This window comes from Scylla paramamosain, chromosome 34, assembly GCF_035594125.1.
Source record: "Scylla paramamosain isolate STU-SP2022 chromosome 34, ASM3559412v1, whole genome shotgun sequence".
NCBI classification, from domain to species: domain Eukaryota; kingdom Metazoa; phylum Arthropoda; class Malacostraca; order Decapoda; family Portunidae; genus Scylla; species Scylla paramamosain.
In genome coordinates this window covers 12,448,576-12,462,719 of record NC_087184.1, presented here as the reverse complement: position 1 = coordinate 12,462,719, position 14,144 = coordinate 12,448,576, and the positions used below count along the sequence as shown (strand labels likewise).

Sequence of the window (14,144 nt, the reverse complement as noted above, 5' to 3'; positions counted from 1 at the left end):
TCTCTCTCTCTCTCTCTCTCTCTCTCTCTCTCTCTCTCTCTCTCTCTCTCTCTCTCTCTGACAGTTTTCCACATTTCTTCCTGTTTTCCTTTCTCTGGTTTCCTTTTTCCTCTCCCTCTTTTTATTCTCACCGCCTCTCCTCTTCCTCTTCCTTCCTGCCTCCTGCATTTCCTGGATCTCTCTCTCTCTCTCTCTCTCTCTCTCTCTCTCTCTCTCTCTCTCTCTCTCTCTCTCTCTCTCTCTCTCTCTCTCTCTCTCTCTCTCTCTCTCTCTCTCTCTCTCAATCAAAAAAATCAGTAAAAAAAATCAAAGTACTCTTAAAAGCTAAATAAAAAAAAAAAAAACGTAAAATTTGGATGAAAGGAAAATTGTTAAATTGAAGGGGTTACTCAATCAGAACCATTGGTGGAGAACAGACAGACTCTCCTCCTCCTCCTCCTCCTCCTCCTCCTCCTCCTCCTCCTCCTCCTCCTCCTCCTCACGCTTCAGTTGCGGTGAATTACTGGTTGTTCACTCTTACTCTCCCACGCTAACCACTCATGCTGAATGGTGTCCCCTCCTCTCCTCTCTTCCTCTTCCTCTTCCTCTTCCTCTTCGTTTTGTTCTTCCACCTTTTTGTTGTGCCGCATATTTTTTTTCCTCTTCCTTCTTTTTTCCTCTCTTTCTTCTCCATCTTCTTCTTCTTCTTCTTCTTCTTCTTCTTCTTCTTCTTCTTCTTCTTCTTCTTCTTCTTCTTCTTCTTCTTCTTCTTCTTCTTCTTCTTCTTCTTCTTCTTCTTCTTCTTCTTCTTCTTCTTCTCCTCCTCCTCCTCCTCCTCCTCCTCCTCCTCCTCCTCCTCCTCCTCCTCCTCCTCCTCCTCCTCCTCCTCCTCCTCCTCCTCCTCCTCCTCCTCCTCTTTTTGTTCTTTTTTCTCTTCTCTGTCTTTTTCGTGTCTTGTCATCGCCTTTCTCCTCCTCCTCTTCTTCCTTTTCTTCATTCTCTTCCTTGTTTTTATATTTTTTCTTTATAAATTTTCTGTGTCTTGTTACAAATTCTCTCTCTCTCTCTCTCTCTCTCTCTCTCTCTCTCTCTCTCTCTCTCTCTCTCTCTCTCTCTCTCTCTCTCTCTCTCTCTCTCTCTCTCGTGCAATTATTACTTTATTACTAAAAACAACAGACTCACCTTCTCCTCCTCCTCCTTCTCCTCCTCCTCCTCCTCCTCCTCCTCCACGACCACCACCACCACCACCACCACCACCACCACCACCACCATTTCCATTCCCATTCCACTTCTTAATCCAGTGCAATATTCATCCTTCCGGAAACTGAGAGAGAGAGAGAGAGAGAGAGAGAGAGAGAGAGAGAGAGAGAGAGAGAGAGAGAGAGAGAGAGAGAGAGAGATTTACAAAAGGAACATTCAGACTACAATCTCTCTCTCTCTCTCTCTCTCTCTCTCTCTCTCTCTCTCTCTCTCTCTCTCTCTCTCTCTCTCTCTCTCTCTCTCTCTCTCTCTCTCTGCTCGTGTGTGCGTGTGTGTGAGTGTGTGAGGCAGGATGTGTGATAATGGCGTTGGAGGAGGAGGAGGAGGAGGAGGAGGAGGAGGAGGTAGCGATTGTGGTAGTGAAGATGAAGGAAGATGAGAAAGAGGGGGAAGAGGAGACGGTAGCTATTGGATTGGGAGATGGAGGAAACGGAAGAGGAGGAAGAAGAGGAAGAGGAAGAGGAGATAGGCTTACTTAGATTCACTTAGCTTATTATATTAGTGTTAAGTGATGATAGGCGAAGGGCGGGGCGGGAGAGAGAGAGAGAGAGAGAGAGAGAGAGAGAGAGAGAGAGAGAGAGAGAGAGAGAGAGAGAGAGAGAGAGAATGATAAAAAATCTAGTGTACGATAATTGTTACGTAAATAGGAAACGTACGATACCTTTTCTTCTCCTTATTAATTCTTTTTATTCATTATTGTGTGTTTTTCTTTGTGTGTTTTTATTTTATTTATTTCATTGTTTTGTGTTTGTTTTTGTTTTTGTTTTTTTATTTCTTTGTTGTTTGTTTTATTTTTTTGTTTTTATTTCTTTATCTTTAGTGTTTTTTTGTGTATTTATTGTGTTTTTTTTGTTTCTTTATTGTGTTTGTATTTCTTTATTTTGGCTTATTATTCACTATTACATGTTTATTGCTCATTTGTGTCTCATTATTCTTCATTCCGCATTGTTCTATTTTACTACAAATCTTTATTTTCTCGTTCATCTCACTTTTTTTTCCTTCATCTATTTCATCTTCATTGTATCTTCATTTATCATTTATCACTTTTTTATTTATCCATTTATCCCTCATTTACCTTCATTCCTTTATTCATTTACTTGCCTTTTTTTTCCCTCCCATCTATATAATTTCTTACCTCTCTTCTCCTTATTTCCTCTAAAAGCGTCAAGGAAAACCGTCTCTTTCCGCTGATGAAAATAAAAACCATGACGTGCATCTTTTTTTCCACCTTGTTTTCCCTCGAATTTGGAACGTAAGCGATATCAATTGAGAGCTAATGAAGAAATACTTTTTTTCCCTCTTTTTTCCCTTCCTCTCCCTTTGTTTTTTTTTGTTTTTTTTTGTTTTTTTTTGTTCTCCGTTTCCTGGAAGTGCTGGTGAAGGGAAGGAGAGAGAAATGGAGGGGAGGAGAGGGAAGAGAGATGTAATGGAAGAGAGGGGAGAATGGAGAGGGGTAGAGAAAGGGGAAGAGAGGAGGAAAAACGTAGAGGAAGAGAGGGAAGAGGAAGATTCCGAGAAGGGAGAGGGGAAGAGAAGAATAAAAAAGGAGAGAAATGGAGAAGGAAGGAAAGGGGAAGAGGAAAGGAATTTGTAGAAGAGATGGAAGAGGAAATTTGAAAGAAGGAAGGGAAAAAATAGAATAAAAAGCAGAGAGAGATGGAGAAGACGGAAAGAAGGAAAATAAAAGAAAAATGTAGAAGAACAGAAGGAAGAGAAAGGAAGAGGGAAAGAGAAAGGAAGAGAAAAGAATGAGAGAGAGAGAGAGAGAGAGAGAGAGAGAGAGAGAGAGAGAGAGAGAGAGAGAGAGAGAGAGAGAGATGGGAAGGAAAATGGAAGAAATGAGGGAGAGGGAAAGAAGGAAAGTGTGTCAGACGATTCAGGGAAGCAGGAAGATTTAGCAGGAAAAAAAAAAAAAGGAAAGAATGGGAAAGACAGAGAGAGGAAAAAAGAAAAACGGAAATATTTGATCTTGCCTTCCTTTACTTAACCTTAATTGATCATTAGTAGCAGCAGTAGTAGTAGTAGTAGTAGTAGTAGTAGTAGTAGTAGTAGTAGTAGTAGTAGTATAAGAGAAAAAAAACACGAAAATACTTTGTCTTCTTACTTTACTTAATCTTACTTTTTTTTTATTATTACTACTATGATAAACTGTACATAATTTACTTATAATTAATTTTACTGTATTGTATCTAACTCTACTGACCTATATTTACTTTTTTTTTTTTATTAATGTGTGTGCATATATTTTTTTACTTAATTAGCTTTAAGTTGTGTTGTATATGTATAGAATTTCACTTATCTACTTCAGTATGTGTATAAAGCCTTACTTATTTACTTTATAGATGGAAAAAGCGAGAAATGGAGTCTCACACACACACACACACACACACACACACACACACACACACACACACACACACACACACACACACACACACACACACACACACACACACATTTGCCACGTGATCCTAAAGACTTACTGTAGAGAGAGAGAGAGAGAGAGAGAGAGAGAGAGAGAGAGAGAGAGAGAGAGAGAGAGAGAGAGTTTGTGTTCCTGTTTTTGGCCTCTCTATTTTGTTCCTTTTTTGCGGACTTTGTAGGGGAGCGCTTTTGGTAAAGAGGGGGAAAAAAATGAGAAGAAAACAGTAGTGATGGTGAAGGGAAACTTGTGGGAAAATATTACTGGTGAAGGAAATAAATAAAGAACAGTCATGAAGGAAACTTGAAGGAAAACTGAAGGGAAAATAAAAAGACACTCGAGATGAAGGGAAACTGAAGGAGAAACTTTAGAGAAATTGAAAGAAAGTAATCGTAGTGAAAGAAGAAAAAAATTAAGAGAAAATAAACGTCTTGCTATAAGGAAACTACAAGGAAAAACAGTCGTGGTGAAGGGAAACCAGAGAGAAAGGGAAAAAAAACTTACATTTGAAGGAAAATAAGAAGAAAAGACTCATAGTGAAAGAAAAAATCTAAGGAAAAGCGAAAAAAAATCATGACGAAGGAAAAATCAAGGGAAAACTCAATGAAGGAAAAAAAATTAATAAGCTGCAAAAAAAACCATTCGGGAATAAGGATAACTAGAGAAAGAAAATCATGGTAAAAGACAAAAATATAAGAGGAAAACTAAGAAAAAAAAAACATTCGTGGATAAGAAAAAAACTAAAAAAAAGAATCCTAGTGAAATAAATGGTAAAACTAAAGGAAAACGGGAAGAAAAACAGCCAATGAGAAAAAAACCGAAGAAAAAGAAAAAAAAACGAAGCAAAATAAAAACAAACTAACAAACAAACAAAACAAAAAAAGAAATGCAAACCACGAGTCACAACAGAAGAGAAAGAAAACGAAACTGCATAGAGGCGCAAAGAAAACGAAATGAAAATAGTCCGTCCTTTTTACTCGTAATTTGAATACATCGTAACCAGAGAAAGAGAGAGAGAGAGAGAGAGAGAGAGAGAGAGAGAGAGAGAGAGAGAGAGAGAGAGAGAGACCCAAGTGTGAGGCTGAGGAACAAATACTACTGCTTGGCGTGGCGTGAAGGCATCCCTCCCTCTCTCCTGCAGAAGGTCAATACAAGAGATCCTGTCGCAGTGCTGGTGTCTCCCTACCTCTTCCCTACTCCTTGGAATCCTTCAGGCCGTGATATCCTAGTCCCTGTGAATGTATGGGCGTTTTGGGATCCCTGTAGGAGTTCTCATGGGTGAGGGAGTGTGTAGGGCGTGTGCGTGTGTGTTTAAAAGCCACAGGGAATGTTTTCGTACTGTAGAGTTGTGTCAGAGAGAGAGAGAGAGAGAGAGAGAGAGAGAGAGAGAGAGAGAGAGAGAGAGAGAGAGAGAGAGAGGTTGGAAGTGCAGCTATGTAGACTCAGAAAATGGAATGGTGAGGAATGGTGACTGGGTAAAAGTACAGGATACGAGTATGTATGCATGGTGTACCCGTCTTGCTGGTGGTGGTGGTGGTGGTGGTGGTGGTGGTGGTGAGGGGATCATGGAAGTTGCGAGTAAGATGTAGTGGTGGTGATGGTAATGGTGATGATAGTGATGATAATTGCATTGATGATGATGGTGGTGGTAATGATGACGGTGATGGGTGATGATGGTGGTGATGGTAATGCTAATGGTGATGGCGATGGTGGCTGGTGTTGAATGGTAATGATGATGAACGCTGAAGGATGAAGGAAGGTGGTGGTGGTGGTGGTAACGATGATACAGATGATGAGGGAAAAATGCCGTGTAGAAACAAAACATTGCCTGGTTTGATGAATAAAGAGTGTATTTCAACTATCCTGTCAGGGGTTCGATTCCCGGCGACTCCCTCTCCTAGTGACGTATGGGGTGATTAGTTAATTGGATGATTGATTAATTGCAGGCACCACAGAACAACAGGAACATTTTGCGCTGAGTGAGTGAGTGGGTGAGGGAGTGAGTGGATGAGTGAGTAAGAAATAAGGTGGAACATTGAATCGATTATTAAATTTATCATATTAGTGAGAAGGAAATGAGTGAAATAAAATTGAGCAAGGAATAAATAGATAACAGTGAAATAAAAAGAAAAGGACTATTAATAAAAAAGTAAAGAAACTTAAAAAGAGGAAATTTTAAGTACGCACAAAAAAAAAAAAAACGTAAAAATTAGATGAAGTTGGGAATTATTTTTTTTATAATGAAGTTGAGAGAGAGAGAGAAAAAAAAAGACTTAATAAGCTTGAAGAAAGGAAAACTTGAGTCTACTTGCGAAAAAAAAAATACGATTAAGTCAGGAACAGTGCTTTGAATGAAGGTAAGAAAGAGAAAATACTATTACTTTGAAAAAAAAAAAACTAATATACTCGTACCTGAAAAACAGAGTAAATAAACTGCCAAAATAAAATAATAATAATAATAATAATAATAATAAACTTCAAAAAAAAAATATATAAACTGAGATAAAACAATCATCGTACTAGTAAAAGAAAACGGGATCATGACGCTTGCAGTGAGTAAAACAAAACAAAGAGTCGGGATAACTAAACAAAAATAGAGACTAGCAGAGGACCGCGCCCTCAGGAGAAGACGGCGCGAGGAATGAATGCGTGAGTGAGTGTGCGTGCGTGAGTGATTCTTTTGAGTGTGTGGGTCTTTACAGGCTTGGATGGAGTTAAGGCCAGGAAGAAGAAAACCCCTTTGAGAGATCTGGCGTGTGTGGCACCTCAGAAAGCAGGTATGACGGCCCACCTGTATACCTCTACCTCTTCCTCTCACCTGTACCTGTCACCTGTCACTTTTCCACACCTGTACCCACGCCACCTGCACCCCACACCCCCACTCAGTACTCCTCTCCCCAGCATGGTTCTTCACTCCCCCCTCCCCCTCCCCCCAACCTTTAACTGACTCTATTTCTCTCATCCATATATTTTTCTCCTCTTTCGCTACGTGTTCTTTCTATGTATATATATTTTTTTTGTTACATCTTCTCTTTTTTCTTGTTTTCCCTCTGATTTCTTTTCCTATTTAAATCTTTCCCTTTCTCACTGTCGTACCTTTCTATAATTTCTTTTCCCACAATGCTACGCCTCTCCTCCCCTCTCTCACTTTCTTTCTCCTACTTTTCCTCTCACTTTTCCTCTATGCTTCTCATTTTCCCTTTCGCTTTCCCTCTCATTTTTCTTTCACTTTCTCTCGTTTTCCCTAGTTTTTCTTCTCGCTTTTTCTTCACTTTTTCCTTTCATTTTCTTTCACCTTACTTCTCATTTTCCTTTTCACGTTTCCTCTCACTTTCCCTCTCATTTTCTCTTCTCATTTTCCTCCTTGCTTTTCCTTCTCACTTTTCTGCACATTTTCCTCCAACTTTCCCTCATTTTTCCCTCTCACTCATCTTGTCACTTTCCCTCTCACTTCTTTCTCCTCTTTCCCCTGATTTTACCCTCTCATTTTCCCCCTCTCTTCCCTCTCACTTCCCCATCACTTTCCCCCACTTCTTCTCATAACCCAAACCTTTATATCCCCTCCCCTCCTCCCTCTCTCGCAAATCCCCAACTTAATTACCCCAACCTCCCCCATTTCCCCTCCCTTTCCTTCCCCCTACACCCCACTGCACCCTTCCTCTCCTCAAACACCTTTCCCTCCACACACACACACACACCTGCACGTCATTCCAGTTAAGGTTCTTGGGCTTCGTAATGGTGGTGGTGGTGATGGGTGGTGATGGTGGTGGTGCTTGTAGTATTGTATGGGTGCTTGTATGGGAATGGTTGTTGCTGTGGCTGCTAAGTTGTATTGGTATTAGTATTGCTTGTATGTAAATTGTATAAGTTTGTTTATTTATTTATTTATTCTATTTTTTTTCAAGTAATTTTTTTTTCATTATTTTCAGATTTTTCTTTGATTTATTTTCTTATTCACCTTTTTTTCTTGTTTCGACTAATTTTCGCTTATTTTTTTATCTATTCTCTCTATTTATTTCTCACTTCTTTCACTCGTTTTCATTCTACTTTATTACAAGTCACTGTTTTCTGCTTTTATTTTCTTGCTTCATTCTCTCTCTCTCTCTCTCTCTCTCTCTCTCTCTCTCTCTCTCTCTCTCTCTCTCTCTCTCTCTCTCTCTCTCTCTCTCTCTCTCTCTCTCTCTCTCTCTCTCTCTCTCTCTCTCTCTCACACACACACACACACACACACACACACACACACACACACACACACACACACACACACACACACACACACACACACATAATTTTCTCTTAATTTCCCCCTATTTTTCTACGTTCTACACTTCCCCAATTCGCGACAGAGAGAGAGAGAGAGAGAGAGAGAGAGAGAGAGAGAGAGAGAGAGAGAGAGAGAGAGAGAGAAGCGGACACCCACGCCCCGCCCTCTGTTGCTAAATGTGGCTTGTGTCTTGCTGGGAAACAAAATAATAGTAATAAAAAAAGACTTAGAGCAAAGTGTTGACGATTATGAGTGTGTGTGTGTGTGTGTGTGTGTGTGTGTGTGTGTGTGTGTGTGTGTGTGTGTGTGTGTGTGTGTGTGTGTGTGTGTGTGTGTGTGTGTGTGTGTGTGTGTGTGTGTAAGTGGTGTTTGTGTTTCCCCCCTCTCTCTCTCTCTCTCTCTCTCTCTCTCTCTCTCTCTCTCTCTCTCTCTCTCTCTCTCTCTCTCTCTCTCTCTCTCTCTCTCTCTCTCTCTCTCTCTCTCTCTCTCTAGTAACTTCCTTTAAGAGTCCCTTCCCTCCATCTCTAGTTTTCCTCCCTCCATAAATCCAATATGTCTTCCTGCAGGTGTGTTTCCTTCCACCTTCCCTCCACCTTTCCTCCACCTTCCCTCCACCCTCCATTTCCAGGTGTGTTTCCCTCCCTCCTGCATCTCATATTTCACCCTCCACCTCCCTTCCCTCCTCCATACAGGTGTCTCCTTTCCTCCCTCCACCAAATGTTCCCCCTCTCTGCAGGTGTGTTCCTCCCCTTCCTTCTCTCAGGTGTGTTGTAATTATTGGTTTTGGATAAGTTTCCCCTTGGAGCTTGTTAAAAAGTCTGTAAGTAAAAGGGTGTATGTCATTTGTTTCCTCCCCTTCCCTGTGTGTGTGTGTGTGTGTGTGTGTGTGTGTGTGTGTGTGTGTGTGTGTGTGTGTGTGTGTGTGTGTGTGTGTGTGTGTTTCCCCTCTCTCTGTTCTCGTGACAAGACACCACTTACTAGAATAGAAACCTGCTTTAATTCCCCTCCCCTTCCTTTCCCTTCCCTTCCTTTCTCTTCTCGTCCTTCCCTTCCCTTCCCTTCCCTTCCTTCTCTTGTCTCACCTTCCCTTCCCTTCCCTTCCCTTCCTTCTCTTGTCTCGCCTTCCCTTCCCTTCCCTTCCCTTCCCTTCCCTTCCCTTCCCTTCCCTTCCCTTTCCCTTCCCTTCCCTTTCCTTCCCTTTCCTTCCCTACTCTTCATTCCTTCCCTTCCTTTTCCTTCTTATCCCTTCTCTTCCCTTACCTTCCCTTCTCTTTGCCTCATTCCCTTCTCTTCCCTCCGTTCCCTTCCTTTCCCTTCCCTACCATACCCTTCTCTTTCACTTATTCCCTTCCCTTCCCTTCCCTTCATTAAGACACCTTCAGGAACCCTTACTCTCCCCAACTTGTTACTTTCAGGTAAGTATTGGAGGTGTTATAATGGGAAAAAAGTAATGTTATGATGAAAACTTGCGTATGTATGTACCTGCCGAGTAGCAATAATAATAATAATAATAATAATAATAATAATAATAATAATAATAATAATACTCGTACATTGGGAGGACGTATTTAATGCTATCGTACAATTTCTTTCTATTTTCTTTTCTTTTTTTGTGAGTGTGTGTCTAAAAGAAATTAGAAAACGGATACCTGATAATTATTTTTAAAAGGTTTGGCGTTTTGGAAGCAATTATTTTACCTGTAATGATTAGACGTGATTCGGTCTCTGGGTGTTTTTTTTTTCTTCTTCTTTTCAGTTTATATACATACAACTCTTTTCTTTTTTTCCTTTTTATTTATTATTATTATTTTTTTTTTTACAAATTTTCACTACCATTTTTTTTCGTTTTCCCTTTTTTCATCTTAACTATCTTTCGCTTATTCTCCTTTTCCTTCATTTATTCTCCATTTATTTCACTTTTTTTATTTGTTTCTTGTCTTTCTGTATTATTGTTATTCTTTCACTCGTTTTTTTATTATTCTTTGTTATGCATCTTTTTTTTGGGGGGCTTTTATTTTCTTTGTTTCAGCAATTTTTCGTTTATTTTTACTCTCTCTCTCTCTCTCTCTCTCTCTCTCTCTCTCTCTCTCTCTCTCTCTCTCTCTCTCTCTCTCTCTCTCTCTCTCTCTCTCTCTCTCTCCTCTCTCTCTCTCTCTCTCTCTGTTTTATCACTATTCTATTCCCATCACTTTCCGCCGCACACGCACCTCTTCTTTCCGGGTCAGTTGTTCACACACACACACACACACACACACACACACACACACACACACACACGAAGGGAGAGGGAAGGGAAACAAGAGGAACAACAACAAACCAAATTATACGAGTTTTGTTTTAAGAGCAGTATTTCCCCTCTTTTTCCTTCTCTCTTTTCCTTCCCCTTTTTTCCTCTCTTTTTCTCCCTTTCCTCTTACTCTTTTTTTTCGTTTTTCTTTCACTTTTCATTTTTCCTCTTTCTTTCTCGTCGTTCGTTTCATCTGTCCTTCTTGCCTCTCTCTCTCTCTCTCTCTCTCTACTCTCTCTCTCTCTCTCTCTCTCTCTCTCTCTCTCTCTCTCTCTCTCTCTCTCTCTCTCTCTCTCTCTCTCTCTCTCTCTCTCTTTCCATATTCCCTTTTTCTCTTTCTCTTCGTTCTTTTCCGCCCTTCTTCCCTCTCTTTTCTCCCTTTCCTCTTACTTTCTCTCTTTCTTTCCTTATCCCATCTTCCTTTTTCCTCTTTCTCTTCGTTTTTTTTCCGTCCTTCTTCCCTCTCTCTCCCGTATCACTTACCCTTGCTTTTCCTTCCCTCTTCCTCTTATTCTTTCTCTCTTTCTGTTCTTTCTTTTCCCTCTTTCCTCCCTTTCCCTTCCTCCCCTCTCCTGTTTTCTTATTTTCTTTTCCTTCTCCCTTTTCCTCTTCGCTTTCTGTCTTTTTTCTTTATTTTTCTCCTCCACTCCCTTTCCTTCATCCTCTTCCTCCTCCCTTCTTCTCTCCTTTTTTTTTATATCCCTTCCCTCTTTTCCTCCCGTGCAATTTCTCTCCCTTTTCCTCCTCACTTTCCTCTCCCTCCTCCCGTCTCCTCTTTCTCTTCTCATCCTTCTCTCTTCCCCTCTCCATCCCCCTAAAACTCTTCCTCCACCCCTCCTGTTCTCTCCCTACCCTTACTCCTCTCCCCTTTCCTCTCCCCCACACACCCTCTCCCTCTCCCTCTCCATCTCCCTGTGTCTCTCTCCCATCGTTCTGTATGCCGCTCATCCCTCAAGTTTTTAAGGGGAATTTCAAACTGTTTACATCGCGAGGCGGGGCAGCGCTGGTGGTGACTGCGCCTTTTGTGGACTGACTGTGTGTGGATATGTACGGGTATGTGTGGAGTTATTGTGGGAGTATAAAAAAAAAAAAGAAAAAAAAAAAGAAAAAAAGTAAATGAATAGATAACTGAAAAAAAAATTAAGTAGGAAAAAATAGAAAAGGTAATGATAAAAAGAAAAAGTGGGGTGATTAAAAAAAAATGGTAAATAAAATAAAAACTAACAGTGCTTAAGTAATAACATAGGAAAAAAAGTATAAAAGAAAGTAATGATAAAAAGAGAAAGTGGTGGAGCTTGAAAAATAAATAAAATAAAAACTAACAATGTATAAATAATAAAATAGGAAAATTTGAAAAAAAAATAAAAATAAGGAAAGTGTTTAGAAATACGTGGAATTCTTGTGGGGATAAAAAAAAATGAAAAGAAGATAATTAACAGTGAATAGATAATGAAATAGAAAAAGAAAGTAATGATAAAAAAGATAAATTGTTTGGAAATGTGTGGAATTCCCGTGGTGCAAAAAAAAAAAAAAAGTAAATAGGTGAATAAATGAATAATAAAATAGAAAAAATAGAAAAAAAATAATGTAAAGAAAAACTATTACTGGAAATATGTGAAATTATTGTGGGGGTGATTAAAAATAAATAAATAAAGGTATATGTGTGGTTTATAAGAGTAGAAAGCATTGTAGATGGGAGAAGATGAATGAAGTAGACATGCTGTAGAGGAATGAAATAGTAGAAAGTAGATGGATGACAAGTAGAATAGTAAGAAGAATGTTGACAAGTAGAACAGTAGAGAATAGAACAATGAAAAGTAGAATAGTAGAAAGTAGAATATTGACTACATTTTGCCTTGCTTTAAGTTGTATTTATTCTGTCTTTCATTCCATTTCACTTATAGCAGTTATTGTTTTTGTTCTTCATTTTCTTTGGTTCATCAGCTGCTTTGTCCCCTGCTTGGTTATGATGTAGCTTTAGTTTGATTGAATGACAGCAATAATGATGACTATGACTGATATTATTACATGTAGCATTAGTATAACACCTGGTGCTTTTTATCCCAACCTTCATCTCGGAAACAGTAAGAATTTTCCCTCATTTAACCCCCTCCCTTGATTAGTTTTAAGATATTTTAGCACCTCAGAAATACTACTTTTTATTGTGAGAATTTTCAGCAACTCAGAAACACTTTTATTAAAACTTTATATATTGCCAGCAGCTGAGAAACATTACTGATCACCCTAATAGTTTTCAGCACTTCTCAACAACTAAAGCACTTCATTAGCACTATTGTCAGCACCTCAGAGGCACTATTTTGTTGTAAGAATCTTCAGCATTTCTCTTCATCTAAAAAATAAAAATAATAATAGCTAGTGACAAAAATTGTTAATACTTTTTTATTCTCAGTATTTCAGCATCTCAAGATTATTTCATTATTCATCCCACATCACCTCAAGAATACCCCATTATTTTTTTCCTCAGCCTTAAAAAGACCCATTATTCACCCCTCACAACCTCAAAAACATTCCACAATTCTTTCTTCACAACCTCAAAAAACACTCCATCATTAATTCCTCAACACCCCCAAATCACTCCTTCATTCATTCTCCTTCATCCTTACAACCTTCCTATTATTCACCCTTCACAACCTCAGCAATCCCTTACAATTCCACAAACAGCCATTAATCACATCCCCACAACCTCAGAAACACCCAATATTCACTATTCACAACTCTAAAAGCATCATTATTCATCCCATAACCTCAAAAACACCATTATTCTCCCCTCACATTCCTTGCATTCCTTGCAGTGAGCACAGAGCGATGGTGTCGTCTGCGTGGCAACCTGCTCTTCTACTTCAAGTCCCGGGATCACTGGTCGGAACCTGCTGGTGTGATTGTGCTGGAGAATTTTCAGGTGACGCTGGACCAATGCACAGAGGCGCCCTTTGCCTTCAATCTGGGTAGGTGGTGAGGGGTTAGTGCTGTGGTGGTGGTGGAGTTTAAGGTTCAGGGAAGGATTAGTGCTGCGGTTGAATCTAAGGTGCTGTTATGTTTAGTGTTACTTGTCATGAGCTGTGGTGGTGGTGGTGGTAGTAGAGTCTAAGGTTTAGTGAAGGATTGATGCACTGATGTGATTCAAGGTGCTGTTATGTTTAGTATTTCCTGGCTCTAGTATGCGGTTGTAGTGGAATTAGTTTGAGTATACATAGTGAGAAGGAGAGCAGGAATGGAATGCAATGCAGAAGTGATAAGAAGATAAAAGTGAGATGGTTTGGTGATATAGTAAGAAGAAAAGACCAGGAATTGATTAAAAGAGCCTGGGGAGAAAAACAGTTGAGGGGAGAAGATTGAGGACCAGACAGAGAGTGAGATGGGGGGATGAGATTGAGATAGAATTATAAAGGATGGGAATCACAGAAGATTCAATGGGCTTGATGTGATTTATGAATATGTTGTTAGAAAAGTATTTGTTAATATGATTGATAGTTATATTTATTGAATTAATTTGAGGTTATAGTGACATGATTCCAAGGTTTCAAAGGTATTAGTTTGTGTTTGGCTTGATGACTTTTTGTTATACGAACTTATTACTCCTTTTGCTGCTATGGCTACATACAGAACGATTTGAAAAAATTTTTGCAAGGACAGAAAGAGAGAGAAATGAAAGAAATTAAGCTACTTTTATTTCTTCAAGGCTAAAGAACTATTTAAGAGACAAGTACAAAAATAAAGGTTCTATGGATTTACAAATAATCACAGGAAAAAATGTGTAATTTAATGTATTTGTTGGAATTAATTTGAGGGTTGTAATGATATGTTTCAAGATATCATTGGTCTTTGTGTTTTGCCAGGTGATACTTTTGTGTTAGTTATTGATGTGTTATTGGAAAGTATTGTTTGTGTGATTGTCTCATTAACATATTTTT

The 14,144-nt window shown here is 39.3% G+C and overlaps 1 protein-coding gene across 5 annotated transcripts in view; it reads left to right on the top strand.

The window, feature by feature from the left end:
* The window catches only part of LOC135090196 (inositol polyphosphate-4-phosphatase type I A-like), a 171,834-nt gene that overhangs the window by 134,285 nt on the left and 23,405 nt on the right, over positions 1 to 14,144 (top strand). For 4 of the 5 annotated variants that reach the window (XM_063986645.1, XM_063986644.1, XM_063986649.1 and 1 more), the window contains exons 4-5: positions 6,364 to 6,438; positions 13,026 to 13,178. In XM_063986645.1, coding sequence (XP_063842715.1) covers positions 6,364 to 6,438; positions 13,026 to 13,178 — 228 coding nt within the window. The remainder of the gene's footprint in view (positions 1 to 6,363; positions 6,439 to 13,025; positions 13,179 to 14,144) is intronic. The other variant, XM_063986648.1, reaches the window with a different exon arrangement.